Here is a 20404-nt window from a genome sequence, read left to right as displayed (position 1 = left end):
TTGTCAAAAAAAGGTTTGTACCTAAGTGGTTTTAGAAGAATATAGCTAAGTTTGCAAAAGAAATTGCTACACATTTGAAGGATCATCAGACAGGAAGACGTTTCTCTGGTGAGTGGATAATTAATAGCTATGTAGGCAAATGCTGAAGTATCATTTGCCTTGTCATCTGTTTGCAGATGAAAAGTGGCACCTCCTGAAATGGGCACAATAGTTCTGTTTCCTATGTGGTTTTTAAAAAAATAAAAAATCTTTAGTGTGTCAAGAGAGATCCACAGGTGAGATTGACTTCGTTTTTCCATGGCACAGATAGAAATCAGATGAGGAGAAGAAAACCATGGTAAGAGTGTCTTGCAGCTGCCTTATTTCATCCTGGGCAATAGTTTTCATGTGAAAACAATGCACAAATCAGGAAAGATGAAAGGGCAAATAGTTCCTCCTGGTGTAGAATCCCTAGTGAAAAAGAGGGGATCATGTTAGGAAAGCTGAAATCAGGACTTTAAGTGGCTGGATCTCTTAGTTATACAGGATTAGAAAACTGATCCCTTGGCCGTAATTGTAAGGGAAAGTTTTGTTTGCTACTGCCTTATTTTGGATGTAGTTTGTAGGTTTCCTTTCACAGTTTCCTTTTGTTGTTTTCATATGGCTCTTTCATGCAGCAGCAGTGAACAGAAGCAAGATTATTACTGTTTTTCCTCCTTCCTTCCACTACTGAAAAAATACACTTTCCCTTTGGAATAAAGATTTTCCTTTAGCCCTAGGTTGCTCTTTGGGCTGTTTGCCTGGAAGACTATGACCAGAGAGGGTGGGAGAGAGAGATAGAGATAAAGAACCGCTGTTTCAGTGCATGACTGTGCAAATAGTGTCATGCAAATAGAAGGTTAGGCTCTCATACTACATACATAGCTCTCATGCTCATACATAGGAGTATGAGCAAAAAATTCAGGCTTTATGTAAACCAAAATGAAACCAGGCTTCTGTCACAACACATCTAAAACTGAAAAGCAAGTAGGCATTTAAATACATGAACTGAATAAAAGTAATATGTAGATATGTAAGAAGGGAAATATGTTTACAGGTGATAAATAGACTTTGTTAAAATGAGAAGGTGTTGAAAATAAATAGCAAAGAGCAGTGGAACTATGATTCCATTAAAACTGGAAATCTCATTTTTAAAAAACCAAACGTTTCACAACTGGAATAATTGGTTCTAACTGAGACAACAGAGATAACAGATACTATTTGTTCTGTTGGAAACTGGTGCCATGGTATGAAGTAAAATATGCAACAGGTAATCCTCCCCTTGAACTGAATGTGTAAGTAGAGCTAAAGAACAAAAAACCTTACCTTCATCCTCATTAATATTTTATGTTGAAATTAAGAAAGCAGAAATGGACAAATGTAGAAAAATTGTAACACATGAGTCAAAGATGTAGAACAAGGAAACCTGAATGTGCTTTTGTTTTCTTCTAAACAGGATGCCTGTGAAAGAAGCCTAAAGGTCAGCGTGTGCTCATGGTGCAGAAAGCATCTGAAAGTTTACAAGACAAGAAAAAATATTTCTTCACTGCAAGAGTGTTTAGACAAATTTGAATCCCAGGGCCATTTCTGCAGGTTCCTTGGGGACTGCTGTCAAAGTAAGGCACCAACAGAAGTGGGTCTGCAACAGATTGGTGGGACCAAACCCACCTGAGAGTTCCAGAAGTTGCAAATAAAATGTGTGGCAAGGCCAGGGTGATGCATACAGAGCCTCATTAAAGTCTTGAAAAAAAAACACCTTAAAAACCAGTGAGGCACTGGTTCAAGAGTGGAAGTCCCTCAATGTTATATGTCTATTTATAAAATAGAATAGTAAAGACTAAGGGAAAAAATTATCAGTGCTACCAAAACAGAGGCTGCTGAAGTAGCTCAGCAGGACTCCAGGTACCTAAAAGGTCAAAGAGGAGTAAATAGTAACATAATGTTTGCACTTATGTTTGGGTCTCAAAAATATCAAAAATACAGTGTTAAAAGTAGCAGAACAATTTTATGAAATAGGAGATGTAATTCAGATGTAGTATACAAAATAATACTTAATTCTCCATTTGCCTGTATCTGGGGCCTCTGAAGTAGCTACTGCTGTGCAGGAAAGTGATTTTGGAGTTATCTAGGTAATTCTGTGGAAACACCAGCTTATTGCTCAGCGGCAGGTCAGACAGGTGCTAAGAATGACTCAGTAGGAGATGAAGAGTAAAACTGAAACCAATTTGCACTGTGTAAATTGATGTGCCCTTGATCTTCATGTATAAATGCCTCATCCACTCCTCTGCAAAAATAGCAAAACTAGGAAAGGTTCCAATGGGAGGACTTTAGTCAAAGCTGCATAATGATAATACATCTGAGAAGCAGCTTGGAAAGAGGCAGCTCATTCCAAATGTGATGGGGGTCTGTAAATTCAAGAGTGCCGTAGAAAAATTGTCTTTTCATAGAAGAACCAGCAGGGAGGTAGCCAGTCAAAAATAAAAGAAGAGCAGTGGTGTTGCACACCTGGCATGCTTTACTTGCCATGTAGCTTACGGAAGTGTAAAAAGTTACTGAGGCATTAATGGAAGCAAAGTCCACGAAGGCCTAAATTGCCAAAGTAATGCATTTGGATCAAAAACTTGCTAAAGACTGATCACAAGAAATTATGTGAGTTTGAAACCAGGCCTGGTTGCCTGTGACAGTCTTATCCTCTGGCATAGACCACTGAACACTGTGTTATACAAGACACCCGGTTAGGTGATCCCTTGCCAGTACGTGGTACAGCTGGATATAGATTCAACTCAATGCTCCTGCACGTGGGTGAATTTTTAGGATGAGGAGTTATTTGTAGAACCACAATCTGAGAAGCAATATACTAAGCACTGTAACAGTACAAAAAGATCTTTACTTTGTAAACAGTGTTGTGTGTTTGCATTGTGAAGAAGTCACGTTATTTTCTTAGCTGTAAGTTTTATTTGTTGTTGGTCTGAAATGTGAAAAAAAAGAGGAAATACGTTGTTGCTTCCTGCTCTCAAAATCCTGCCAGGATTAATAGCATGGAAAATTTTGGATTCTTGTCTTCTTTGTTGAACTCTGCAAAATACTGTTCAACCACACACAGTAAAGATTAAAGATACTGAGGTTTGTTTTCCCTTTCTGTTTCCCCTCACCAGGGAGGTATTTCCCACTGTGAGCTGGTTTTTCTTGGCACCTCCTTCCTTATCCTGCTGGAATGTCTGGATGGTGCCCATTTCTTGTTTAATAGATGTGACAGGTGACAGAAGGAGTACCCAGGTGGCTTTCACCTTGACAGCACAGGGTTCAGATTTCCACTTATGCAAAAAGTCTCTGAATCAGAGAATCTATCAGAATCACAAGAGGGTTCGGGTTCTGACTTCTTACAGTCCATTAGGGGTATAAGTGGATAACTTAAGTTAGGCCACAATGTATGAACACTCTCTGCAGTTCTGCTACTCTTCACAGGGTAATGATCTGAGAATAATGTAACTAAACCAATAAAAATGGCACTGTTCATTATATCTGTAACAAGTTACAGTAATATTCCTCTAACACTTTGAAATCCATATCTTTATTTGAACTTGTATAATACTCTATAAATCCTAGCAGCAGCTTTTTCTTCCAGATCTATCTTAATATATCAGATACATCTTTAGGAGCTATTTAACCATGAAAAAGTTGACAACAAGTTGCATAGTTGTGCTTGCATACATCATGTCTTATATTTTATAATAAGAGTTTTGTACATTATTTCATATACCTTTAGAGTCTTCATTACAAACATGACTTTAACTGTTTGCTAAATGCATTTCCTTTTTCCACCGAAAAAAATAAATCCTGGAGGTACTGAAAAACAAACACCTAGCATGTTGCCTCTAGATAAATAGAAACTTGTCACAATACTGTAAAAGAAATTTACCTAACACAGTAGAACATAACAGACAACGTCAAGATCCACAGCCCTTTTAACATTTTAAAATTACTAATACTTCTTTCTACTTTATACCCTATAATATGAAAACTTCTGAGTATTTTGACTGCTCTATTACTTGATAAATACTTACTCAGCAATGCCATGTGCATGGCATCCAATCTACACCCACATTTATGAAACTGTCACCTGCCAATTATGAAAAGTTATGCTGAGGTTTATGAGTATGTGAGGGGATTCTTAAACTAAATAAAGTAGTATATTTTTCATAGTAAACAAATTTTTTGGGAAGTCTAGATTTACTTCTGTTGCTGAGCAGGGATTTTTTGTTTGTTTGTTTATTTATTTATTTATTACATTGACAGATAACTTGTTTTTCCCAATTAGGATTACACTAAGCCTTTCTTTACAAAAGAATAAGTACTGGTTATACTGTATTTACACACATGAGAATTGCTGAAACAGACAGGGGAGTGATGGGAAGATAATTTTATATAATTTCCACCTGCAAAACTGTGGACCTATGACTTCAAGTTTTACTATTTCTTTTTGGGAGGAGATGTGGGATGGATGTTTGTATAAACTTGCCAAGTGTGAGTGTAGTCAAATGCTTGAAGGGGTCGATCAGGGAAGTGCTGTGGAATTTCTTGTCAGAAGTGCACAAATATTTCTTTCTCTGTATTGATTAATTAAATGTTTTTACAGCTCAATTTTCTTTTATTTTGGTGAGATTAAAATTACATTGTTTCTGTGTGTGGATAAAAATAAGTGCTCATCATACTTAAAAATTGTTTTAATATACATTCAGTTATGTGATTTGCTTGAAAAGGTGACAAGTTGGGTTGTTTCTGTGGCGATGAATTCATCTGGATATGGTATTTTTGATCTTAATTATTTTAAATACGTTTAATTTCTGTGGTGTATTGTTTGGGTCTAGACTAATCTCCAGGATTTAAAGCAAGCACATTCTATAGAGGGATGGATTAGCCAATAGTTGAATGAGCTGACAGTAAAAACATTTATTCCTTTGTTAGATCTGCAAACAATAATGGTTCCACAGTCAGTGGTATCGACCAACTTCTTATTTTAATTTAGGAAAGCACAGCACACATTTCCCAGAGAACTTCCTGATAGCCTAATATGCTTGGAACTGCTAAGGACCTGACGAATGAACACGAGTTAAGATAAGGATTCTATTAAATTGCCCTCAAAAATTAAAATGATGTGTTAATCATTTTAATCCAGAGTAGAAATTTTCTTAGACAGTGAGTAGAAGAACACAGAAGTCCTGATTTCAGGTATTTACCTTTGAGAGAGTCACATCAGAACATTTTTCCCAGGCTCTTCTATGACATTGTTGGTTGCTCCTATATGACATGGATATGATCTAAAATATGCACTGGGAAAGCATCTCGGTGAAGTTTTAGCCCTGGACAGGAAAACTAAAGACAAGTCTCAAAAACAGAAAAGAGAAACTAATTCAACTTTAAGGTGTTTTGATTAGTATCTCCCTTAATATTAAAGATTTACCATCACAAAAGTACTTTTCATTTTTAAATTAATTTTGAAACACTTACCTACAGCTATTTAGTTTAAAGTATTCTGTTAAGAGGGTGAAAGGAATGTACTAGGAATGTCTCTTTATGGAGGCTGACAAATGTTTTATTAGAAAAGATTCAAAGTTTTCCTTTACCCTACTGTTTAAATCTCAAGCAGTGACATTTAAACTCATGAAGGAATCATCTAAATATATTTAGATATATCTAAATACATCAACACATTATAAAGCTGTAACCTGTTTTCATATTTGGCTAATGATGGCATTGTTTTAAATCAAATACTCCAAATATTGTCTTAATTCTCTTTCTAAAGTCTTGTTTTAAAACAAGTGCATTACCTATCAACATTAAATACAATCTATTAATTTACTGGGTTGGTGCTACGTTATTTTACTTTATTTTCCAAAACAGTCTCCTCAGTATGCGTTAGTAAAAGTGCATCAAAATGTAATCATATGGAAAAAGTGATTGATTTAAAAATATTAATAAGCTATTCAGCTATTTCATATTGTATTTCAGAGGAATTCTGATTTGGTTATATTTTGGTTTATTTTAATTTTTGCAAAATAAAATTCTAAGAACACCTGCATCTGCCTCTAGTCATAGAATATAACTCCCTAATTAAAAAAATATAACAAAATAGAGACAACCCCAAACAACCCAGTAACTGAATAATGAACAAAAATGCTTCTATTCAATTTTCATTCCCTCTGGACAATTCAAATTAAATGTGAAGTGTAGAAAAACGACAGCAAAACATTTTAGATCTCTCAGACCTGAGAAATCTTTCTTAAACCTTGCTTTTTCAACAGCCCCATGCCTGGAGTGCTAGTTTTACACATGACCTGTTCAATCAAAAGGTTTAAGATGACTCCCTGGCAGTATGATGTTCTCTCAGCTCCCTCCCAGCCCTATGGCTGGTTCAGCCTTCCCTCCATTTCAGCTTTCAGACCCTTCCTCCTGGCAGCTCAGCCCGTGAGCCACCCCGCGTGTTCTGAGTGGGCTCTGCATCCCACCAGAGCAGAGCTCAGAGGGGGTGCAGTGAGTCTTGCCCGGGGCAAGACACAAAGAACTCCCCAGTCTGCACATCAGCTGCAGCTGGGGCTTTCTTGGTGGCCTCCTCCAGTGTATGTGTTCTGCCCACCTTGCTTTTGTTAGCTGTCAAAAGGGTTAAACTTAATTTTCAGCTTTACTTGCCGTGTGGAGTAGGTTGTCAAAAGTCAGTGTGTAAAAGATGTAATGCACTTCAGGGTGTTTCTGAAGTAACTGCTGTGCCACGGTGGTTGCTGTTATCTTGTTCTGTTGTAATCGTGCTGTTGCAGCTGAACATGTGAGAGACACTGTGTAGGTCTAATCAGATCAATAATTTCAGAAGCACAACGCTATCTTTTTCTGCTTTGCCATGAGAACAGCAATGTAGCATCTCTCCAGTCTCCACATGTTCTATTTGCTTTTGCTTGTACAGTAATTTCTCAGATACGTGCACAATATGTGAATTGCCACAAGTGACACTTTTATGTAGTGGCTCGTTGTATGCTCTGGCAGCACTGCAAGAATGGAAAAAAAATGGAATAAATTGTTGCATACTTCAGTATATATAATATCAATAAAAAAGAATAATGGGGCTGGCTAGATGTATGGGCATCTTGAGAGACACAGGTGAGCATTTATTTAGTCTACCTTTCTGTGTGGTTGTCTTAAAACTTTCCTTGCTAACAGAGGAAATCTGTTAAACAAATGTCCTAAGTCCAAAGATTTTTGATACCAAAAAATATATTTTTTTTTCCCTTGTGCCCAAAACACCCACATGTGTGAAATCCACTGAAGTCAATGCAACCACTGATGTGGTTTAAGGTGCACATTTGCATGGAAATTTACTGTATTGGAGCTAAGCAAAATTGAATGATCAAAATGTCTGAAATGATTGGCACCTGGAAAACATTTACACAAAGTCAATAGAGGTTGTTTGCCAGCTATGGCAGGCACAGCATCTGCAGCAGCAAAGAATAAATCATCTAGAGGACAGCACAGAGACAGCTGGAGGTACCTAAGAGCACTGCACCCTTGCTTTATACCCCTACAATCCAGGGAACACCAAACAATATCTTTTTTGTAGGCAACTTCCCTTTGTTTCCCTGCTGCCAAAACACATCAGGGGACTGCTGGAGCCAGGAGACACTGGGACAGCCATTCAAAAGTCTGTGAGTGGTCTCAGCAAAGCAACCACTCTGCTAAAAGAAGAAAAAATGTTCCTGGTCATGGGAGCAGTGGAGGCAAAGAAAGACACCCAAAGGTAATGGGACAGAAGAAAAATAGAGTTATGGGTTTTAGAGGGTGAACTGGAAGATGAGCACTTATGGAATGAGGAATCTAGCTGTATTTTTCAGCTTCTGAAAATTTTTATTTATTTGAAACTGATCTTGCTCCTGAATGTAAGGTCAGCTGTACAAAAGCCTGATGTTTGGAGATGTCCATCATAAATTTACTTTAGGTTTCTTCATTTTCTGGACTGTTTTGGGTCCACTTGTGCTGCAGAACAGGGAAAAATAGTAAAAAACCAATGCTTTACTGGTCTTGGCTACCTACAGAATGAGGCCAGGCTAAAGGAACATGGCAATGTAATACTTGAGTTTACACAAAAGAAGAAATACATTGTGACAATACCTGAAGGGCATTTCAACTCTATATTTTGGGGTTGTTGGAAAAGAAACTAGAAAAACTACCTTAAAAAAACAAAGAAAAAACCAACAACAACAACAAAAAAAGCCAAAACGAAAACAAAAACAAGCCAAAAAAAAAGAAACCAAAAGCAAACCCCAAAAATGAAACCAAATCAAAAGAAAACCCCAGAAAATGCAGAATGCTAAACATGAGAAATAAAAGGGTTTGTGAGTGTTTCTCTTTCCCCTGCTGAATGCCCTTATAGACTGGGCCTTTCCATCACGTTTGTTGCTCTCAAGAGGGCACGGTCTCAAGTTGTGCCAAGGGAGGTTTAGGTTGGATATTAGAAAGAATTTCTTTACGGATAGGGTGATCAAACACTGGAATGGGCTGCCCAGGGAAGTAGTGGATTCTCTGTCCCTGGAGATATTTAAAAAGAGACTGGATGTGGCACTCAGTGCCATGATCTAGTAACCGCAGCAGTAGTGGATCAAGGGTTGGACTTGATGATCTCTGACGTCTCTTCCAACCCAGCTGATTCTATGATTCTATGATTCTATGATTCTCTCATTCCATCAACCCCACGACTAGTTTGCAAGTTTCAAACGTTCCCACTCTATAAGAATTTAGGACAAGTTCCTGGAGGCCTGGCTGAACAGTTGCTCCTTCTTCTTTGCAGTGGCCTCAGAACTGGTCTGCTTGCCAGTGGCTGTTCCTCTCCACCCTGTATCCTTCTTGCTGAACCTTTTCTGACCCCCTGCTACAGGTAGAGGGGAAGGGCCTGGTGTAGGAAGGGCTTGGATCAGTTGGTGAGCAGCACAGATAACTTCCATTGCAAACATCATCTGAGCAGACATGGAGTGGCTGGGGCAGTCAGTGACTTTTTGTCTCTGTTTCTTCCCACTCCCACTGGTTATTTCAATACTTTCACCTGAATATAGGCAGCTTGGAAGAACTGCAAGGAAAGTGCTATTGTGCAGCACATAAAGTGCCTTCAGAGCCCTTCTGTAGGTACAAGAGAGTGAACAGCTCTACTTGCAGAGCTTGATAAAATAGAAATGTATTTGTCCAAATATCTTTCATATAATAGCCCAGAAAATGTAACTGAAAAAAAGATAGTAAGAAGGATCTAGATGGCTTAAAAAAAAGAAAATGCTTTTGAGAGAACTCAGAGCTGTAATTAGAAAATATTTGTAGGAAAAAAGAGGTAGACCTGAGAATAGAAGTTCAAAAGATTTCACCTGGAGTGTGGAGGAGAGGGGGACCAGCAAGATATCAGAGACATGGACCATGAAAAAAATAAAATCTTTACTTATTAAAAAAAAATAAATATATTCACCCACAAATGCTGTCAGAGGTCATGACATACTTCACTTTGTTCCTGGTCTGCACACATGAAGATAAATGCCCATGTTCTTGTAGCCTCTTTAGGCATTTTTTGATCATCACTGATTCTTATTCAGCTCTCAGCAGTAACTGATGAATATGAGCAATCAAACTGGCTACAAAATCCATAAATCTCTCTGTAATTTCGGAATAACTGCTGAAAGGGGAGTCTATCAAGTGTCAGTGAATAACTGCAGACAGGATGAATCAAATAATTTATTGATCCGTTTCTTCCTCTTGACATGCAAATTCACCCTTTAAGCAGAAATCAGTATTTTCATAAGATTTTGCTCTTCAGATGCTTTTCTTGACATTCATTTCAAGCAACTTTCTGTATTTTTAACATACAATTAAGTAGATACCTGTGTTTCATTGTCACCCTTCTGCCAAAAGATAGTAGTGAAGAACATGGTTGAGATATAAAGAGATGTCTCTGGACAAATAGCTCAGTTGGCCCAGATCCTACCTAAAACTTTAGGGAAGCTGGGGTAGGTTCAGCATTCTGGTGAGCTGAGTATCAAGCTCACTGTCTAAGCTTTTGTCATTGACTAAAAGTTTGTGGTCCTTTTCTCTGTTCCCATCCTCTCACTTGTTTTCTGTTGTGCCATCACTAGGACCCTCAGTTTATTCAGCTGACTCAGCTGGCAAAAAACCAACCCAGCTGCATTTTTTTTATTTTTTTATTTTTTTGTTAAAGGATCTAACGAGCACCACAAGGTAGGATGAGAGAAAAGGAAGTAGAAGGAGTAGAGGTAAGGAGGAAATGCTAAAGGCAGAGGAGGGAAGCAAGTAAGACCTTCCCCTTTCTAGAAATGGGAATTACTGAGCTGGGTAATTTGCAGGCCTAATAGAATCTTTCTTGGGGCAAAACATCCAGCTCTTAACACACTGATAAAATTTAGAGACTACAGACCTAAAAGAGAGTATATATTGACTATATGTTTATATGGATTGTAAATCCTATGATAGAAAAGTAAACACACTACTTGTTTAGTCCAGATCATTTATTGCCTCTTACATAAAGAAAAAATATTAAATAAATTGAACAATAATGAGAAGCAAAGACAAAAGGGGAGTCTTCCCTAAAATGCTTCTCCTCTTAACATCAACTGTTTCACTTTCCAAGGATTTGCAGAATTTACTCTGCTCTCCTGCCTTCACTGTCAGCCAAGTGCAGAGAGCTGAGCCAAAGCAGGAGTAAGACGTGAGTCTCTGTTCTCTGAAGTGCTCTGTGGAACAGTATCACAATATCATTAAAGCTTCAATTGTTCTATGAATGGAAAAAGGGAAGATATCTGGGGTTTTACTGTGATGGAATTAATTAAAACGTCCTTAATATCAAATCTTCCAATATGCAGAGCAGTAATGAGCTGTATTTTTCCTCTTTTCTTCACTCTGTGACAGTCTTTCAATTCACTGCTTAGAGTGGGACCACACACAGGACTGAAGCTATTGCAAACCTTACTGCAATCTGGATTGAATTCAGGATGAAGTAAAAAATCATGCAGGGAGCAGCTGGGCAGTCTTTCTCCAATGCAGTTTAACTTGATGCTTTGCTTGAATCTTTATAGTGCTATTAATGCCCATTGTTTGAAGTTAGTGAGAACTTATGGCCCTTGGAATAGTTTTTAGGATGCAATAAAAGGAAAAAAGAAATTCAAGAGATGACCATAAACAATGAAAATTGTAGGTAGGTTTGCACGGTGAAGATGACAGACATGATTACAAGGAATAGACTATCAGTTCATTTAGAAATTCTCTGAACTTATTTTTCATGTGAGTTCTTTTATCACTAAAATGGTTACTAGGACATTATACTTTGTAATTTGAAACTTGCTTTAGAGAAAAGCAATTGTGAATGGGTTTTAAACATATTTTCTTCTTGGCAGCCTTGATATGGAGAAATTATTGATGCAAGATATTTTTTATTATATCAGATCCTGATCTTACAAGCATTGATATCTGGACTTAACTTTATTCAGAGTTGCAGAATGATTCATGTTAGATCTCTGAGTAAAGTTAAGCATGCATAAAATGGATCTATTCAGCTGGCCTTAAGTTCCTATGAACTTTCTGTATTTTCTTCTAGGTTGGCAGCTGGTAAGTATGTCTCCAGGTCACTATTTAGAGCATGGAAATCATTCTTCAGTGGTCACTAGCTGCCACCACTGAACAAACACAGAGACTTGTATAAAATGAAAGCTGTGTGAATATGAGCTGGATTGATTAAAACCTCAGTGAGATGATGAATGGTACACATTACATGCCTGCACAGCATATTGGCTAAATCCTTTTAAGTCCTAGTCCTTGGCAGGTTTTAGCAAGTCTTGTGGCTTTCCTCTCACCTTTTCTGTGTCAGGGTATCTTTAAACACCTACAGTCTATTCCAGATGATGCAGATAGAACTGGGATTCAGGCTGCAAGGACTGGAGATTGCTCTTGACAGTCATGCCTGGCTGGTTTTGGCAGAAGTGATCCCTGCAGGACGTTGCCTCCTGCAGATCTGGGCAGCAGCTGCCTGCTGTGGGCATCATCCAGGCAAGCAGTCCTGAGGCAGAGAAAGGAGCAAGGAGAGGTAAACAAGCTAGAGAACGATTCATCCATGCAGTGAGAACAGCCACTGGAAGGAACAGATCTGGACATCCCAAATAGGAAATGAATATTAAATTTTTCTTCTATGTCAGAAAGAGGAGATTTTTAGATTTCTGCTAAGAATTTTCATATACATACCTGCAAGTATAAATGCTTGGCTAGATGTTTGTAATCTTTGATTGTGTTCTGCAGCTATTTGAATATTATGCGTTCAAGAATTTTTCTTGTGAATTTGGGACCTAGGGACCTATCTACCTAAATACTTTTCTTAAGTGACCAGGTAATGCCAGGGGTGTTAGTCTCCATTTTGAATATTCCTGGCTTATTTTCTTGAAGTGTCAGGATGTGACCAGATAAGTCAATAAACATGTAAGCACAGAGATGTGTTTGAATCCTTATTCAAAAGATGACAGGAATCATCTTTGTTGAACTCTAGCTGCAATTGGGAGAAGTATTTACAGTTTAAGAAATGGGCTTTACAAGCTATTGCCATGGCAAGAAACCACAGAACACAGGGGCAAAGTCACCTCACTCCTCAGAACATCTGGAAAAGCAGACGAACAGAAGGCTCATCCCTACTTGTATCCAGGAAGCAGTGATATGCCTGCCCTCTGCTAATATCCCTTCATCTCTGTTTTTGCAGTCTCAGTCTTGGTACAATAAATAAATAAAAGCTGTCAGCTTGTCCTGAAGACTCGAGGTCCATGAATGATCTTGGGGTTGCATGAGATGAGCTCTGAGATACTGGGGAAAATGTGAAATTAAAAAGTCCACTTATGAACTGGAAATGGGGGAAATGTAGTTGGGCTGGAAGGAAAGACTGGGTACTTGATGTGCCAAAGGCAATGAAGGGAGTAGGGGGTGAGGACAGAGAGGATTATTTTATTCTAGTGTGGGACTCCAGCACTCTTCACATCATGAAGTAACCTTTAATCCAAATCTTTATAAAATGTTTTTAATCAAGTCTTCTAATAACGGCATGTAAAACTCTGACTAGAATCCCCTCACCAAGAACTGGAGAAGTTAACCAAGCAAATGCCACCCACACAGCTCGTTGTTGTGGGCCCAGAAATCCAGGCATGCAAAAAGCCACAGGACAATCTCTTAAAACAATAAAGAAACTCTGCTATGCACTCCTTCTCTGCTGATGGCATTACTGTGGCTCCTAGGCTGCCTGTGGTGTCCCTGAAGTCCTCCTTGGAATGTTCCAGCTCCCTGAGTTCCCCTCTCCACAGACCTACCAGAAGTCTGCTGCAGGGAACCCAGGGTTTTCCAGTGCCCACTATCCAGATTTGTTGCCTTGCCAGAGGCTCTGCAGCATGGGCTGGCTGGAGCAAGACCTGAGGATATAAACTGGTGTGTGGAGAAGGATGGAGCATGAGCAACATGTCTCCTGAGAGCAGAAGTGGAAGTTTCTGTGTGGAAGACAAGCAGCTAACACTGGAGGATGCAAGGAAGTGTTGCACTCCTTTTGCACTCAGGATAACCTAGGAATCTAATTCAGATAACTGCAGCCCCAGACAGAAAACTAAATGCAGTGCCTGTCACAGCTGAGGATCTGTGTGAAGAGTTGAATCACTTCTATGGCACTTTTCTATACGTGCAAATTGATGCTTTTAGTCTGGGAAAGAAGTAGGATTTGAAAGCTAAATAAACACCAACATTTCTAACAAATAAATACTCTACTGTTCATTACTGTTTATGGGCCTCAAATTTGATAATGCTGCTGCTGAACCATGACTGGCTCAAAGTTACCATAACAGTGGTCATTTCTTATCTACAAGGCAGTGTAGGAAGAACTCTGTCTTTTCAAAAGTAACTAAGAATAGAGGATAAAATAGATGACTTGCAAACAGATTATATTTTGCTAAAGGAACTTGATTAAATGAGAAGTTTAGGTCTATGAAGATAACAGAGCTCCTCAACTGTTCCCATCTGTCTCATCCCTGTCCTGTGTCAGCAGGGGGAAGTAGTAACTAAGACCTTCTGTGGCTCAGATTCTAAGTGCTTTCACTGGAGTATTTTTGCCCACCCTCCTTTCTTTCCCTCTTTGACATCAGTAAGAAGTTTTATTTATATACTGCTATGAGATATTATATCTACTACGGAAAATTACTGACAACTGCTTTGTCAGTGACGCTTACGTCCAAGTAAATCCGCTTCCTTTTACAACATTTTCATTAATCTGGATTAAAATATTGCAGATGCTGCTCAGATTTCTACCGCCTGCAAGATATTAGTATTGTTTCAATTAGACTTAATGCTGTAACAGCAGTTTTCTAAAAATTGCAGTGATGGTGGCTTTGAGGCATGCAGTGTGAGCAAGGACACCTCTTGTTCCCCATCCAGATCCCCGGCTGCTTCTCCAAGCACTGTGCCTGCTCACAGTGGCTCTGCTTTAGCTCCACCCTCTGAGCAGTCCAGCCTTTATTTATATGAAATCTGTGGTCCAACTGGCTTCAGATGGTGTGTGTATGTGCATGTGCCTGCCTTCTGAGTGTGTGAGACGAGCTGGGATCATGAGCCAGGGTTGTTCCAAGTGGTTTTAATCAGCAGCCCATTAGAGGAGAACGGAAAACTTCTAACAGGATAAGAACCGAGTAAGTAAACCTAACTTTGAACTTGCAGTCTGGACAAAACAAATGCAAATGAAACTCGTAATAGTCTGACAGTTTTCAGATAAATGACCACTTTTAGAGAGAAAGCTGTGCATGCTGACAGGAAGGAGGAAATTTAAAAGGACTGGAATGAAGGAAACTGTAAAAACAAAGTGGGAATTGAGAAAGCAAGAGAGAAAAAAAAAGCAAACGATTGTTCATGAAGTTAGTGCACTCTCGTACTCTTTTCAGCTGTGGACAGGACTTGTTGAGCTTTAACCTCTTGTTTTCTCAGATATTATTGTCTGGCTGAGTAGTGCCTTCTGCAAACGGGTTGAAGATTTCTGGTCCTCACCTGGCTGCTGGCAGGTCTGTTCTCCGAGAGCGTGGTATGGAAGAACTCACTGCTCCTCTTTGCAGAACCCCCCATGGCACGCTGCTGTTTGCTGCTGCTCACTTGTTGTTTTTTCACAGGTTGTTCCTGTATCCCCATGGGAGGGCACTTCCCAAGCTTCTGCTCCTCTGGAACCTGTGACTTCTTGCCAGGCACCACAAAAGTGCTCAGTAGCAGAAATGGGGAAACCTCTCACTAGTTTTGAGTAACGTGAGCCTTTGGCTTTTTTTACCCTCTCAAGACGTGGCAACTTGGACTGCATCTGCAATGTGGCAAAGGGTAAAGTGAGGACAGCACAGAGGACATGGTTTGTGGGCAAGTCCCCAGGTGCCGCAGGCTTTGTCGCCCTCGGCCCTTCCTACTGGCCTTGGTGGTGGCCATCTGCCTGTTCTGCCAGACCCTGACTCCTCTCATGACCAGCAGCATCCTTTCGGCGGTCGTCAGTGGGGTTGCACCCAGCAAACTGACTAAAATACAGCAAGGACGATACAAGGAGGTCTCCCCAAGCAACACTCACTGCTTCCTGCCCAGCAGTAATTCTCAGAGAGTGAAGAAGGTAAGTCAGCTGGAGCAGAGTGCTGAGCAATAATTAGCAAAGCGAGGGATAGGGACTGTGGCAGGATCATCTGAGTCCAGCTAAAATTAGCCTAAGCTTGGCAGTCTGAGATCTGTATACAAACAAATGGTGATCTAATGACAGCGACACATGCACAAGCACGTCTCCGTCACCAGCTCCTCCATGGGGTGTTATTAACACAGGAGTCCTGAAATCTTTGACTGGAATATGGAATTGCTTGGTGACTCCAGGGAGATTTCAGATTGCTGAACACACATTTTATTTTGGCTTTAGGAGTTGGGTCAGAGGCTTTGTAGTGCAGGCACATAAATCAGGAGCCAGTGGGGTTTCATGAAAGTGACTTGAGGCTGTTTATCAGCATGGGGACTGCTGCTACTCTGTGTTAAACTATATCTGCTGGTCAGTTTTGCAGTTTACTGAGATTCTGCTGAAAAGATAAATCTAACTGCAGTCAAGAAATAAAAAAGTGCTTTTCACATTTACAGATCCCATTATTTACTTTAGAGTCTTTGTCCTGCAAATTTTACTTTGACCTTAGGTTACCTGACCCCGTGTTTATTTTGTATGGGGTTCCTAGAATGGGTGTTAAAACCTGAAAAATGCAGACACTGTTATTTAAGTCAGAAAATGTGGTTTGTTAAATGGTCCAACTGAGGCAGTTATATTTACTCTGGAATCTGTGATCAGCACTAGCACAAATGTTTCAGGTTTTTTTTCAATCCTGTAGAGGCCTGCTACTAGTGCAGCAGATGTCTCATTGTGGTAGCATCATTATGCTGGCATTTTATATACAACTGTGTCAGGACTATAATAATTAATCTGTGACTTCACAGATTGGCGACAGCATCCACATAAAGCAGTTCAAATTTAAAAAAAAAATAATCAGAAGGCTGTGTCTTTGATTAAACAGAGTTCACAGTCTGAAAGGTCAGCAATATTGATTTTAGGAGAGTAGTTGTAAGGTGCATCTTCTGCAACAGGCAGGAACAGATACATGAAATAGCTTTGGCATGAACTCTTTAACCTTAAGTCTTAAAGTATAGATTTTTTTTCTTTTGAAGTCTAGAGAGATTTTGCTTATGACTTGCAGAAATCTAATCCATGCTGCATTTGTCCTAATTTTACATGTTAATGACCCATTACTACACTAGGTAGCCAGATTTGGATTTGTTCTATAAAATGACATGAGAAATTGCAATTTAAAGGGAAATAAGCACAGCGAACAAGTGTGGGTCACATTGTGTTACAACTTTTGCTACTTACATTCCATCTCCTTTTACTCATTGCTATTGTAACAGCAGAGAACCTTCCATATCTTACCTTAGGCTACCTGAAGTCTGTTAAAATTGGTGAAGTTATGGGAAATTTTTTCTGGAAATTTCTTTAATTACTTCTTTTCAGATTTTTCTGAGAAAAATGCAGATTGACACTGACCTTGATGTTTTGGCTGTCTGAAATGAGAAGGAAGCTTATGTTTTTTATAACATGCTGTACTTATTGTCCTTCAGCATACGTGTTTGGATGTGACTATGCTTGCACATGCTGAACCCATAGGGCTGATGTAGATCCATATGTTAACCCTTATAGGTATGTTTTCCAGGGCTGTGTTACTCTAACACATTCCTCTTTGAATTCCAAAGACCACCCATTGCTGGCTCCCTGTTTGTCTTAAAAGTTTCCTCTAGAGCATGATGAACAAAATGTCTTGCACATGTTGGGATGTTACCCTTAAGCTGCTGTTTCCCAAAAACACTTCGCTGGTTGTGTGGGCTGAAAAAGAACCTCAGTGAACAGAACAGACAAAGATGTCCAAAAATCTTTACCATTTGCTTTGAGAGTGTGTTCTTGAACTGTCTGTTCTCACCTTCTGCTCATTCAGATAAGGGTTATCTGTTATCTTTCTTGATTTTATTGGGTACCCACTAACATCTAAGACAGATGTCACGGCTGAAACTTTATACTGTTTTATTTTACAGTCAAGTGCCCACCCACAGTAGCCAGTTTTAGAAACAAGTTTTCATTAAAGTTCTAGCTTAACTTTTAAATACAGTCTAAATTATTCACATTTTCAATTAACTAGTCACACATGTACTCTTATTCTCATTACTCTTATGCTAAATAATCCAGTAAGCAAATTTATTAAAAAGAATCTGTTGAGCAGTTTAAAGAGTGACCTAAAGCAAACACTGCAACATGTTTTATGAAATCAAAGTTTATTAACATGTTTTAAGGAAAAGAAGACTCCACTGGAGATAATATTCTTTAGATAATACCCAGAAATCCTGGGTTTTAAACCATAGCATCTGTCATGCTGCAGAATCTTTTCTGGCTGGTTAGGGGCAGGTTTAATTTTTGCTTCTTTCAGAGAAGCAATCAGTATGGTGTTGAGTCTGCTGTGACAAGAATTAGTTACAGTTGATAGCACATGAACAAAATCCCCTTCCAAAGTGCCTGGAAAAAAACCAGCTAGCACCTTTATGAGCCATTGGAGGAGGAGGAGGGGGAGATTTGAGGAAAAGTACAGCTTTGCAACTGCATCTCTGGTCTCAAAATATGTCCCATTCTAGACAAGAAAGTTCCAGACAAATGCTTGAATTTCCAGTTTGATCTGTAAATGGGTCTTTTAAGGGCAGCCACGATGCCCTGGGATGGAGCCATTACTGCCATGCATACAGTGCAGGGTGCCTCTTTTTAACTGCAAAAATGCAGATTTCATTCATAGTCTGGAAAACCTGACAGAGCTCACAGTACTTCTCTCTCAGGTATCATACACAGCTTTTTAAAAGTTGCCAGAGAGCTTGTCCTGTAGCCTTATTTTCACATGAGCAGAGATCAACATTTGCTAGTATAAAATGAAATGTTAATGTCTGTAGGTTATTTCTAAATCTCCAGCATTAAAGGCATGAGGGAGGTCCCACATCCTGCAGCAGGCTGTTTACAGGTTCAGCAAGACACATTTTCCTCCAGCATGAGGAAATATTTGCAAAGATTTATAGTAAGGAGAGGTGGTGTTGTAGCATCTAAACTGAAACAGGTATCAACAAAAAGTCCCCATAAAAGCCCTGTGTGAGTTAGCCTGCCATGCTATTGTGCCAGAAATACCTTTGGTACCAGACAGATGTAAAAATGCTATACTCATCTTTAGTAATTCACCTCTGCCTCTCAGCCATTTCTGAGAAGAGTTAAGTAGCTGGTTATGCTGTGTTTCCACTCTCTGAATTAATTCAGCCAGAGACAGCTTAGGTGTCTCTGCACAGCAGAGTGTTTTGCCCAGGTAGATGTAGTACCTCTGCTGTTGGTAGGAATCTGTGAGATAGTATTGCTCCTGTGCTAGGCATACTAGCTCTCTTAGCCATGGTAAATGTATAAAAAATTAGATTTTCAGTTTTAAGATGAGTCTTGAAGGAGATTGTTTCATGTATACTCACAAGAGCCTTGCTACATTCCCTAGCCATTTAAAGCCACTTGAGAAAAAGAAAACAAACACAATATGTGGGTGATTATTTGACAGTTTCTTGAGTGGATGAGGCTGGCATCTTAATAAATAAAAGATAATAGGTATGCTGATAAAAACTGCCTTCACTTTCAGGGCTCTCAACCTGTCACTTACGTTTGCTGTTAAAAACCTCAAAAACTCAAAGAGAAGCAATAATGAGGTAAGGAAACAGGAAAAATGAGAAAAGGTTTTTTATGGCTTAACTCTGAACAAATAGGATCGGATATCATTTACTGAGGCTGGATGGTATAAAAGATGCAAGGTAATGACAGCTGGATATGGCTCTACTATGAGGAAAAGTACTAGAGGTACTATGTAGGAAAAAAAAAACCAACCAAAAAACCCCAAACCATCATGTTCTTTCTAGTCCTACCCAAGATATAAGGGAAGACACAGCTGAACATCTTGCAATGGTTACAGTCCATTCACTCCCAAACTGTGAGTGAAATTACTAAAAAACTGAGAAGCTCTTACTAGAACTTTAGAACTCTGGACACCCAGAGATAACAGAATTATCCTCTGTTTACTTGAGTGCTCCCTCTGCCTCACCAGAGGCAGGAAGCTGGGCTTCCTAGTCAATGGAAACAACTGCTTCTAATGCAAAATTCATAATTACTCGATTTGAAACAAATGTTCTTAACTTGTCTCTCTAAAGACGGATGTCTTATTTTTCCTCTTGTTTTTTTGGATGGAATATAGCTGTCTCGGTCAGAATAAGCAGGGAATGAAGAGGGCAGGAGAGGAGTGTCATGGAGGAAAGGAGGCAGATGTGGGAGGCAGAGTAAGGAACTATGGCTGCTACGTTAGAGTATTCTCAGAATGCACAGAAATGGTTGTGCCCAGAGGGGACTGGATTTGTGCTGGGGAAGAGAAAAGGAGATGGGAGTGGAAATGCAAAGAAAAGAAGACAAAGCTTGTGGGAACTTTTGAAATGTGAATCTGTGAAAAGGGAGAAATGAAGCTTAATGATAGAATGAGAAAGGGTGATTTTTGCTATTATGCAGAAACGGAGTGTGGTGAGAGCTCGGGATAGAGAAGATTACATTATGCACTATCAGGTTTGATACATTTTAAAAGTAAATTTAATATTTAAAAGAATATTTATTTTATAGAATACAGTAAGGGGGTTCTCCTCACAAAAGAACAAATAACTTTGCTAGTGTGAAACCTCTGTTAATACAAAGCAATTGACA

At 39.2% G+C, this 20404-nt stretch overlaps 1 protein-coding gene across 3 annotated transcripts in view; it reads left to right on the top strand.

Annotated features, from left to right (window-relative positions):
* The first annotated feature begins 14621 nt into the window (after window positions 1-14621).
* CPED1 (cadherin like and PC-esterase domain containing 1) overlaps window positions 14622-20404 on the top strand; it is a 139516-nt gene continuing 133733 nt past the window's right edge. The window contains exons 1-3 of one of the 3 annotated variants that reach the window (XM_030447206.1): window positions 14622-14747; window positions 15040-15113; window positions 15219-15694. In XM_030447206.1, the coding sequence (XP_030303066.1) occupies window positions 15443-15694 (252 nt within the window). In that variant the 5' untranslated portion in view covers window positions 14622-14747; window positions 15040-15113; window positions 15219-15442. Of the gene's footprint in view, window positions 14748-15039; window positions 15134-15218; window positions 15695-20404 lie in introns of all 3 variants that reach the window. The other 2 variants (XM_030447217.1, XM_030447225.1) reach the window with 2 other exon arrangements.

Source organism: Calypte anna, chromosome 1, assembly GCF_003957555.1.
Source record: "Calypte anna isolate BGI_N300 chromosome 1, bCalAnn1_v1.p, whole genome shotgun sequence".
Lineage (NCBI taxonomy): Eukaryota > Metazoa > Chordata > Aves > Apodiformes > Trochilidae > Calypte > Calypte anna.
Note: the sequence above shows the minus strand (reverse complement) of the source record. Positions and strands in the feature narration are given on the sequence as shown.